The sequence below is a fragment of the Hibiscus syriacus genome, unplaced genomic scaffold, assembly GCF_006381635.1.
Source record: "Hibiscus syriacus cultivar Baekdansim isolate YM2019G1 unplaced genomic scaffold, ASM638163v2 tig00013960_pilon, whole genome shotgun sequence".
Lineage (NCBI taxonomy): Eukaryota > Viridiplantae > Streptophyta > Magnoliopsida > Malvales > Malvaceae > Hibiscus > Hibiscus syriacus.
Window position 1 is genome coordinate 476261 of NW_024062312.1, and position 12052 is coordinate 488312.

A 12052-nucleotide genomic window follows, 5' to 3' on the forward strand; every position below is an offset into this window, starting at 1 on the left:
AATAATATTCTTCTTTTATGTAAACTTTGACATGCATAATCTATATGTATTGAACAAACAATTCAATGATCAAATTGTTAAAAGATTTTTTTGGACAAATAGTTACAAGAGTGTATAAAACTACACTAATTTTATACTAGTGCAAGTAGATTCCTTCTCTCTGTGTGTGTGTGTGTGTGTATATATAAGTCCTGAGTAACACATTCTAAAAGACAATTTGCAAAAGAAAATAGACATCATACTCCAAGAAATTTCTCAAACTGATGCACAGAGTCTTGAACCTTTTGGGAACTCTTTGAATTTCGGGTGGTTGACATGAACTATCTGATTCCACAATTCGAATACCATGTCTAAGCGTTACCATGTTCATATAAAAAAAATTAACCACTGTGACTAGTCTCAACCGTTTTAGTTGCAAGATGAGTGCAAAAAGAACATTTCCAGCACATACAATGCATATCCTAGATTACAGTTGCTGTAAGCAACGGAGACACCTTCAAAATAGAAAAAAATGGAAAAGGAAAAGATAAAACCTCTTTAAGATGACAGGAACTTAATCCTCCTCGTGCTAATGGCCTAAGGCACTGGATCCGCATCATGCCATCCCTTCTTGCATGGTGGAATGGTCATAAATTCGTCAAATTCCTTTACATATATGTCGCAGCACTTCCACTGCAAAGAGATAAGAATGAATGACGGATGGTAAGAATAGAAAAGGATAGCAAATAATATTTAAAATATTGTATTAGATTGCAACATTTAATCATAAAAAGGGATTATATAGCATACCCCTCTCACTCGATCATGGAAAACGGCAGGTCCCGGATGATAACTACATGCAGTCTCATGGTTATCAATTTCTTTGAAAACTTTACCACATCCTTTATTTTTGCATGTCTGAGGCTGGTTTATATCAACTATCTTCTTGGGTGGAGAAGACTCCTTGACATCTGCACTGCTGTTTGCGGGTGCAACCGGGCTGGGGTTCTGTGCTTTGGGCTGTGAACCTACAAGGTAGACAACTTCATCTCTATAAATGATAGTATAGCAACATAGTAGAACAAGATCACCAGTTTTATCTACTATTAAGAAATAACTGATGATTACAAATTCTAAGATGCACATAATATTCGAATATTACATTGGCACTTGCAAAATATAAACCTCAAAAACTTAGGTTGAAGTTCCTAAACAGTCAGCATACCATAGTAAAAGTACAATTTAATTTTATACAATATACCGAGTAATTTCATCATCATATGGTGCAAACAAGTAAAATTGGTAACAATATTAACGAAAAACCATCTAAATGTTGAGTTGTATCTATTGTTAGATTCCAACTCATGCTCCATCAGAACTTAGAAATCCTTGCCATCACGTAGATGGTTTTTCCATTAACATTGAAATCAATTTTACTTGTTTGCACTAATACCAAATCCACAAGGATTACAATATTCAGTAGGCTCTGCCTATATATTTTTAGCCCAAAACTGAAGAACTCAGAAACCAACCATTAATCATATCCAGGTTTCCGAATACTTCAACTTCTAAGAAGTATACAATACAATATTTGGATATTATTGCTTGCAAAATATAAAAAGGGAATGATGATCATAATGTAGAATGGGAAACTAAATATTTAATTTCATGAGATAACCAAAGCTGTGCCAATTTCTCAAGATAAATAGCATGCCGCAGATAAGGGAATGATGATATACTGGATTTTGTTTTTTGGGGATGATGGGTGCACTTAAAATTTCATTTAACCCACTTAAGCCATGATGTAAATACATTGACCAAAGGAAAGGAATACCCATAAAACAATATGTTAATCTTTTCACTAAGATTTTAATGTGCCATTGTGCCCTATTTAAGATAATATTCATTGTAACTTGTAAGTGACCTAAATAAAATTTTTTATTTCTTTTGTTTTTACTATGGCTAATAACATGATTTTTTTATATAATTCTAGAGAAAAACAGCATGAGAACGAACTATGATCATACCATGATCAGAGCAAAAGAAACCCTGAGAGCACCTAGGGCAAGATTCTTTTGATGTTGCACTGGTGGAAGCAGTAACAACAGGAGTAGGAGTTCGAGTCGTCTTAGTAGCAGATGGCTTATTCAACACTGGCTTCTCCGTTGTGTGCGTACCTGTCTTACATCTGCATTGAAAAAATACACAATGACTAGATGCAAATGAATGATTAAATTTAATAGAACAGAGAACTTCCTTCTCCATAGAATTGAGGATTCCAAACATTCAATCCTTCTCTGTATTATTATTACCTACTCAGAAAAGCAGTACAAATCATAGAACAAGACCTGAAAGAATTAAGAGAAATACATACCCAGGAATTTCTAGGAATAAGCTGAAATCATGGCTTCTTTTTTTGCAACAGCTCCATTCTTTCATTCCATCATGAAATATAGGCTGGAAAAGAAATTTAAGTTTGCAGCATCAAAAGATATTATCAAAAGAACAAAAATCATTTATTTTAATAAATTTATACTTACACCCTTTTTGCATACATTCACCCATACAAAGAAATCGAGCCAACATGCAAGACAAAAAATGATTCACAAGATATAATAACATTCCGAAATCCATACTTAACCATTATTGTCTATGATTAAGAAACCCTTATTCCAGGAAGGGGCAAATGGATAAACAAGCTGATAATACTGTAAACAACATGCACATAAATCCAAGATATATTTCTTAAACTGCTAGGGAGGGAGGTATAACACAAATATGTACAAAATTTATAACCGGAAAACAGAAACCCTAATGGTTTTAATCATTAGTGGAAACAGGGAAGAAAAGCAACTATCAAATCAAACATAGATAGGGTTAACTTTAGTTTATTTTTAAGAATACACTAAATTCAAAACGTGAAAAAAAAATAGATGGTATTACTATCATATTGCAAGAGTAAACTATGCAGGCAAAATAAATCAAAGGAAAGAATAACAATAAAGAGACTGAACTTTATATCTCATTTCGATAACACCAAATCATCACTTCCTATTTATAGTTTATACCTTAATAAGCCTAAATCAATTTTATTAGAATAAAACCTAATTTGATTACAAATCAAAGCATAATAAAGGCCATTTCAAAGAAAAGGTAAAGCAGTCTCTAGGGTTTCTTTAGTATTTCAACCAATTTAAATCTAACTTCAAATACTAACCGAGGGGGAGATTCAAATTGTTGCATTTCAAAACTAAGTACCAGTTATCAAGAGGTAGAATATATATCTAATTTTGATTTGGGCATTACAATTAGCAGCTGGATACGACATGTAACCCGGTGAAATTAAAACCCAATCATAGACTATGTGAAACAAAAAAAAAAGGAGAAATTAAAGGAGGGGTACGAATACCGAATCGTGGAAACAGCAGGAACCCTCGGGATTATCGTCTTCGGTGAACGTAGCGTTGCAGCCGATTCTCTGGCACCGGAGCTTAACAGCTTGCTCCGCCATTAATAAGGCTTTTGAAAATGCTCGTCTTGCTTGTTAAACTACCTTCTGATTTTTCCCCGTTTAATAACTCTGTTGACTTAGACGACGGCGATGAATCGGGAAGCCAAGCGAAGCGTATCGCGATTTCTTCAAGTTATTTTTTAGGTAAATTACAAATTTATCACTAAATGTTTTTCTCTCCTATTTTCCTCACTTAACTTTAAAAGTTTCTAATTTTATCACTAAACATAATACATTAGTTTTTTTATCATTAAATCTTATTTTCTCTCCTATTTAAGTCGCTCCGCCGTTAAATAGTTAACAAAGTTAGAAACAATTTCATTTTAAAAAACCATAATTTTCTCCAAAATGATATCATTTTACATTTATATAACAATTCATTTTAACATCATTAATTATTTAAAGGTCGAGTGACAAAAATATATATTAAATTTAATAAAAAAAATAAAAAAGATTTAATATACAATAAGTGAAATAAGAGAGAATAATATTCATCATGGTTATCAAAATCGGACCGGACCGACCGGTTGAACCGTGAACCGGTGGCTTGTCCGGTCCGGTTACCTCACAAAACCGGTATGGCAATGAACCGATTGAAAATCGGTAAAATCGGGGTGAACCGGCTGAAAATCGACAAAACCAGTTTGAACCGCCGGTTCACTTTTTTTCTTTTAAAAAAAATTAAACCAAACGACGTCGTTTTGTTCAACGAGTCAAGTCAAATTCGAGTATTGCTGAGCTCGATTTGAACTCGAAAACTTTAAAAGTAAGCTCAACTCGACTCAAAAACTCACGAGCTAAAAATTATCAAGTTCAACTCGAACTCGAAATATAATATTAAAACTTGAACTCAAAAAAACTCGAACTCAAAAAAAAATTAAAAAAGTTCAATTGAAGCCTAAAATTTCAGCTCAATTGAAGTGAAAGAATAGTTCGCTCTGTGCTCACCAAAAGATTCCATGATTTTGAATGTCAAATTACATCTATTATTTATAGAAGTAAGTTAAGATGCTCTTCTATGTTTCTTAGCCATGTGAGAATTGTTATGATTTTTTTAAGCCTCAATTTTATTTTTTTCTATTATAGTTATATAATTATATTTATTATTTAATATGTTTTACCTTAAATATTATGTTATAGTTAATTTAAATCATTTTGTTTCACTTGATTTGAATAATTTTGTTTCACTTGATTTTATGGTTTTTAATTTATATATATGTTAGGCCTTGTGATATTTTTATTCATTTTAATATTGTAAACTTTAAAAAAGTGTTACATATATATTAATAGTGCTTTGAATATTATATAAAATTAAAAAATATATTATTTTATATAAAATTCGGTTCAACCGCGGTCGAACCCGATTAAACAAATGAACCAATACCTTCACCGATTTAATGTCCGGTCCAATTTTAAAAATATTGTCAAACTTATAATTTACCTTTTTTTATTTCTTCAAGTTAAACTCTGCCAACTGGGACTCCGGTCTCTGGCTCTCTTTTCCTAGTATGCCACGTGGAAACATAATTACTGCATGTGTAAATTACTTAATTCATCACTCAACTTTCTTAACACTTCTATTTCGCTCACTCAAGGTTAAAAATATTTAACTTAATCATTACTTTACACATTAAATTTTTGGGTCACTCATCCATTTTCCCAATAATAATCCGTTGATGTGGCTTCTTTTTTTAGTATACAGTGATATTTATCTTTTTAACGATATTTTAATTATGACATGTAATATAAAAAAAATAAAATTCTTAAGTTTTTCTCTCAAACCTCTAAACCCTAAACCTCAAATCATCATCACATCCTCATCCCCTCCTTTCTTTCTTTTCTCACGTTGTCTGATGCTAGTTACTCGCATAATGTAAGTGAGGTTGATGTTGTTTGATGCTAGTTATATAATTACGAGTTGTATAAAAATAAGGTCAGAGATTCAAATCTCGACGTTTGTGAATAGAGTAAATTGAGTTGAGATGGTCGTTTTCATAACGAGTCTTTATAAAATTTGATCTGAATTAGTCGATCAATAAATCATATATAAATAATTGATTCAAAAAATAAAATATATAAGAATAAGTTTCAAGACTAAACCCTTTTTTTGCGTAAATCATTAAGCGAATTGGTTGCAACAGACACCCCCACCAATTGAACTATTTAAGACTAACTTACTGTCTTTTATAGTAAACATTTTAGGTTCAACGTAATATTTGCGGTTGTAATCGAAAATGTTATAAATTTATATAATTTTCTATTAATTTTGGGTAAACTATACGTTTAGTATCTAAGCCATCAGTTTTATTTCATTTTAGTACATAAACTTTCAATATTTTTAAAATCATATCTAATGTTTAGTTTTTACTTCATTTTAGTACCTGATGTTAAAAACTTAACGCGTTTAATACCTAAACTATCAGTCTTGGTCCGTTTTAGCACCTAAGCTTTGATTTTTTCTTCAAAACTTAACGTTAAATTTTGAAGGGTGTACTAAAATGAAACGAAAAATAAACTTTAGACATGGTTTCAAAAAATTGAAAGTTTAAGTACTAAAATAGACTAAAACTAATAAGTTTAATGCTAAACACATATTTTACCCTATTTTCGGTGATACACTCTGGAGAAGAGAATTTAAGAGAAACCAGAAGTTTAGAGATTTGAGGAAATGCATGGTTCGAGACGGGCATTTCCATTATCCACAAGTATTTATTTCTCCACGAAGCTGCATGTGCTTCCCATATCTCATTATGTTCCAACCAACATATTATTTCCCATTGGGAATCCCAAATGAAGAAGAAGAAACATCAATACAAATACTGCCCTTATCTTCAAAGAGCTCTAATTAAATACAACTCCATTTTGCCCATATCTATCCATTCGTGGACCGAGACAGATCTAAAATTAAAATTTTGGGTTTCAAAATGTTAATATGGTATTTTTTTAAAAAAAAAAATTAGGTATGCTTGTGGAAGCTATATCCCAACTATGAGTTATAAGTGTATAAAAACTAGGGATGGACATGGGACCCAAATCTGATGGGTTTTGATTCGAACTGATCAGATCGGGTCGGGATTTTTTAAAAAATTCCGGATTCAGGTCGGGTTGGTTTTTTTAAAGGTGATGTTCGGGTCGGGTTGGATTCAAGTTTAGGGTGAAAATACTCGACCCGGACCTAAAAAAATATAATTTTACCTTATATATTTATGAATAATTATAATAATACCCCTCTATATATATTTTGTAATTAAATCACTATATTTATTGAATAAAAATAATATTTTTATTATTTCGGGTCGGATCGAATTGGGTACAGATTTTATCTCAAAATATCGGGTCGGATGAATCATGTAAAATTTTTGGGTCGGGTCGGGTTGGCCGAAAACTGACCCAAACCTGACCCATGCCCATCCCTAATAAAAACCATGCATGTTATGCACGAATTAAACTACTTTAATAGGTTAAAAAATAATTGTTATTTTTAAAGATTTTAGATTTGAGCATCATAAATTGTAAGGTATTTAAATATTTATTGCCAAATGATCGTAAGCTTTTAGAATAGATATTAATCTACTATCACTTGTATACATTCTAGATTAATAAAAAGGAAATGCATGCATGGTTTTTTAAACCATTTCGTAAGGTGATTGACTTACTATCTCTCATTTTTTTTATTGGGTAAATTATATGTTTAGTATTTAAATTATTATTTTTGTTCCGCTTTAGTAATCAAATTTTATTTAATTCAAAACCATGCCTAAGTTTAGTTTAGGTTTCGTTTTGATACCCTACTGTAGAAAGCTTACAGTTATGTTGACATGCTATCATAAGGTAATGTCATGTCATCATTGAAGAAAATAAAAAGAATTTCATGTCTGTTGTTCTGTTAAATTTTTAACAGTATGGTACCAAATTGAAACATAAACTAAACGTTATGTATGGATTGAAAAAAATAAAATTTGGATACCAAAACAGAACAAAAGTAATAGTTTAGGTATTAAAAGTGTAGTTTACCTTTTCTATTTAGGAAATGCTCTTTGCAACATTATAAGGGTAAACTATGTATTTAGTCATCCAATTAACACTTTGGTTTCATTTTGGTCACTCAACTATTTTTTTCCAAAATCATACCTAACATTGTGTTTAGGATGGGCACGAGACCCAAACTAAACGGGTTTCCACCTGACTCGGCCCAAACTTATTGGGTCTATTTTTTTAAAAAATTAGGCTTGAGTTGGGTCGAGTCGGGTTTTTAGAGGATATGCTCAGGTTGTGTCCGGTTTGGGTTAAGGGTGAAAAATACTTGATACAACCCAAAAAATAATGTAATTATACTTATATTTATGGATAGTTATAATATCCCTCTCTAAATTACTTTTACAATTAGATCCCTATTTTATTGAATAAAATTAATATTTTTTATAAATATATTTATTTCAAATCGGATTGGGTCAGGTTTTGATTTTATCTTAAAAGGCGGGTCGAGTCAAATTTCATATGGATGATGTATATTTTTCGGGTTAGGACGGATTGGTTGAAAACTCAACCCATGCCCATCCCTAGTTATATTTTGGTTTCGTTTTGGTTATCTGCTATTAATAAACAGAACTTTTAATGTGACAATTTTTTTTTAATTTTTCAATGATGAAATGACATTACCTTTAATATTTTAACAATAGGTGAACAAAACGTAACATTAAGTATGATTTTGAAAGAAAAAAAATAATAGTTGAATGACCAAAACAGTACTAAAGTGATAGTTAAGTGACTAAATATGTAATTTATCCTAATATCAATCAATGTAGATGGTAACATTATATATATGCTGTGTTGATTGTTTGTTGACTCGTGCCGCATGAATGCCATTTCTATTACATGTTCACATCTTATATAGTACTAGTATAATATTTTAGCTGTTGTTTCGGCAACACGTACTCTTTGATTAAATGTGCTGAGCCACCGCCAACAATGTATCACGTATGCTTGCTCAGGACTCATAAATTTACACCCAACCTGTTTGTGTAGAATTTAATGTGTTGACTTTTTAATAGCATGTGAAATTCAGTCCATTAATTTTGGCAAATATTCATCTTGGCTTAAAACTGTACCAAGATGAACATTATAGCAATTTTTTTAGGGATATTCCTGCCAGAAACAAGTTATTTAACAACTATTGTTATATTGTACGTGAGGCTATCCTCATTGATTCCCGTGAGGTAATATGGAGGGTATTGTAAGAGCTTTTCGTGTTTTTTCATACGGTCCTTGTAGATATTGTTCTCTAAGGTGTGATTTTTTGTGTATAGAAGGATTTTTCCTCGTATAATTTATCTTTTTTAATTTGGACAGAGAGCCGCAACTGGTAAGAGAACGATAGTTTATCGATGTTTCTATATGATAGAAGTGAAGTCATAATAGGGATAATGAGTAAACGAGAAGGAAGTGGAGAATGGGATCCATATAATGGAGATGGTGAAGAAGTCCCTCTCTCCTTGTTAATTGTAGACGAGAAACATTTATAATGACTTTAATTGATGTATTTATGCATAGTATAATTCTAGTTACTCGTAGGTTAGTAAATCAAATAAATATGATTCTTATATTTTTTTATTCTGATAAATCAAGTGAACATGTCAGAGTTCTTATCTTACATAATGTAGTTAGTTCACTACAGCAAAATGGGTATATGGTGGCATTTTTAGCTGCGTTTTTAGAATAAACGCTGTTAAAGATTGTACATTAGCGGCATTTGTATAAAAAACGCCGCCAAAGAATGTACTTTAGTGGAGTTTGTATAAAAACGCCGCTAAAGACTATACTTTAGTGGCGTTTTTAGACAAACGCTACTATAGACTCGTACTTTAGTGGTGTTTTTAGACAAACTCCGCTATAGACTCGTACTTTAGTGGCGTTTTTGTACAAATGCCGCTATAGACTCGTACTTTAGTGGCGTTTTTATACAAACGCCGCTACAGACTCGTACTTTAGTGGCATTTTTATACAAACGCCGCTAAAGACTCGTACTTTAATGGCGTTTGTGTTTACAAACGCCGCTAAAGACTTGTATTTTAGTGGCGTTTGTAATAGACTCATCCTTTAGTGGCGTTTATATAAAAACGCCGCTAAAGACTTGTACGTTAACGCTGCAAATTTATAATTTTTAAATCCCGACCCCCTTTTAACCTTTTTCATTTTTCATATTTCACCTATTTTTTCATTCCCACCAGAAGTTAAACATAAACCCCTAATCGAAGCATTTCTCTCTAGAAATTTTCAATTTCTTTCTCTTTGTTTCAGCCATTAATAACAAGAAATTTCCCTCACCGTTAGTCTTGGAGCAAAGCTCCCATCCTCATCTGACAGCCATGGAGCCATTGAAAACCAAATCGGTAACCGTTCTAACACAAAAAGGGTTCCCTGTTTCGATTAATTCGCAAAGCAATGAAGCCCCCGTTTCAATCACAAAAAGGTAAGCACACTCTTTTATCTTATTCTTGGATCAACACAATCAATTTGCTTCATAATCCCAATTTGCTTCATAAAATTAATTAAATCCCGTATTTACAATCCCATTTCTCTTGGTATTGAAATTCAATTTGCTTCATAATCCCAATTGCTCTCAATCTGAAATTCCAGTTCTGAACAAACCTAAGTTCAGTTTCCGCCTTAGGTTTACATTCGTCTATAGCTTCATGTTGATCCCAAATTCCAATTTTTAAATACCATACTGAAATAATTCTTCCGAACCATTATTTCACGAATTTTTTTTCCCAATACCATTATCTAAAATAATTTTCCCACACAAAGGTAAGTTCTCATCAATTAATTGCAGTTTTATTCATTTAATCTGAACACACACTCACAGAGGTAAGTTCCCACCAATTAATTGCAGTTTTATTCATTTAATCTGATTTTACGGTATCCAGTTCTACTCGATTCGTTCGTCCTACTGATTTTACATTTATCTTTTTCGATATATTTAAATTTTTTTTCATTTATTTGTTTTTGATCGATTCTTAATATAAGAAGTATTTTATTATTTAAGTTTCTTTGTTAGAAATGTTTCCTGGTTCTGGGATTCGGTTTGGCCAATGAGAAATTGAAGGAAGATGAATAAAAAGGAACTTTAACTTTAAATTTTAACTATAATCTGAACCATTTCTAACCATTCAAGTTCAATGATCTGTCACTTAGCTTTTTTAATTTAGTTAGGCGAGGTGGAATTTAACTATCTATTCTGAACACAACTTTGGTTTTGTGATTTTATAATGACGTGATTTAATATATATTGGTAGATTGTACGAAGATTAACGGTGTGTTTTAAATAATCAAAAAAGTGGTGGAGAGAATGAAGCCTGACATGTCTAACTAATTTTCAAGTTTCTAGATAATTTTCTGGAGTGGTTGAGACTGGAAATCTCGTCTTTTGTTTTAATCATATTTTGTTTACTTATTTATTTTATTTTCTCCCAATAAAATTAAATCTCTTTCTCCTTCTGGTGTAGATGGGTATGGCAGAAAACAATAATAAGATGGAGGATGGAACACTATAAATTTGCATGGGTAAACTTTCTTGCTTTATATCAGCTGCACGATCATTATAAGCAACTCGATTTGCTTATGTTAAAATTAATGTTTCCTATATGATTTGAATGTTCTGTTTAATAACGAGAGAGAAATTATTGATAACACTTTGGTTAAATTGCCACATGTGTTTCAATAAGAAGGGATCTGTTGCATGAAAGAAGTGTTATCACTAATAACCATCTTTATTTTCTTGAGTTAATTATAGAACATAGAACTATTTCGGAGTTGATGGGCCATTGGTAATCCTTGATAAAGTGAAGGCAAGTTATGTTTCTCTCACTCATTATCTAGTAACCTATGTTGCTTTGAATCTTCACTTCGTGAAGTATCTGGGTTTGATACCTGTATCCAAAGCATATCTAGACATAGGAATGTTGATATGACCCTTTCAAAACCCTTAAAGTACATGGGAAATTTAGAAAAATAAACATACTCATGTCGAATACATACTTGTATCAGACACTTACATCCGAGTCCAAGAAACATAGCTGGTACTGTTGTCAATCTTTTATAGTTTTGATTTCAACTTTTCTTCATTTGGGGGTTCATGCTTTTTACAGGGCCCTAAGTTTCAAGAAATAATTAATATTCGTTTAGGGGATGAAACAACTAGACGTGGTCAAGTCCTAGAAGTTGATGGGGAAAAGGTTGTTGTTTAGGTAATTTCCTTCTTAGTTTCTTTAGCATTCCTTTATAACTATGAATTCATGTTATGTGTTCATGCCAAAAGGAATATTGTCAACTTCTTCACCATGAAATATTTGAGGCTTATATTATGGTGCAAGGTTTGATGCAGTGATTTCATTAATAGAGGATCTGTTTCTTCATAGTATACTCTACTTACGGGGCACTTTGGTTAGGTATTTGAAGGAACTTATGGAATCGACAACAAGTATACAATTGTGCATTCCTTATCTTGCATCAGTGGCATGCAAAATAGCTTAAACATTACAACAGATGCTGATACATTTTAGA

The 12052-nt window shown here is 31.8% G+C and overlaps 1 protein-coding gene across 2 annotated transcripts; it reads right to left on the reverse strand.

The window, feature by feature from the left end:
- Positions 1–394: 394 nt before the first annotated feature.
- LOC120206654 (cysteine and histidine-rich domain-containing protein RAR1-like) lies at positions 395–3621 on the reverse strand. 2 transcript variants are annotated; one of them, XM_039206236.1, is made up of 6 exons: positions 3389–3621; positions 2520–2522; positions 2354–2436; positions 2007–2167; positions 790–1007; positions 395–672 (listed from the first exon to the last, which is right to left on the reverse strand). In XM_039206236.1, exons 1-6 carry the CDS (start codon positions 3488–3490, stop codon positions 577–579), a joined length of 663 nt encoding a protein of 220 aa, XP_039062167.1. In that variant the 5' UTR covers positions 3491–3621; the 3' UTR covers positions 395–576. The 2 variants fall into 2 exon arrangements, with proteins under 2 accessions (XP_039062167.1, XP_039062168.1); XM_039206237.1 differs by lacking the exon at positions 2520–2522.
- Positions 3622–12052: the final 8431 nt, after the last annotated feature.

What these genes read in the sequence shown, in the direction of transcription:
- LOC120206654 (XM_039206236.1), bottom strand. Translation starts at nt 3,490, where the DNA reads ATGGCGGAGCAAGCTGTTAAGCTCCGGTGCCAGAGAATCGGCTGCAAC. An exon ending in TTATTCCTAGAAATTCCTGG is followed by an intron (nt 2,168 to 2,353) that starts GTATGTATTTCT and finishes TTTTCAATGCAG; the next exon opens with ATGTAAGACAGGTACGCACA. An exon ending in TTTCTTTTGCTCTGATCATG is followed by an intron (nt 1,008 to 2,006) that starts GTATGATCATAG and finishes TCTACCTTGTAG; the next exon opens with GTTCACAGCCCAAAGCACAG.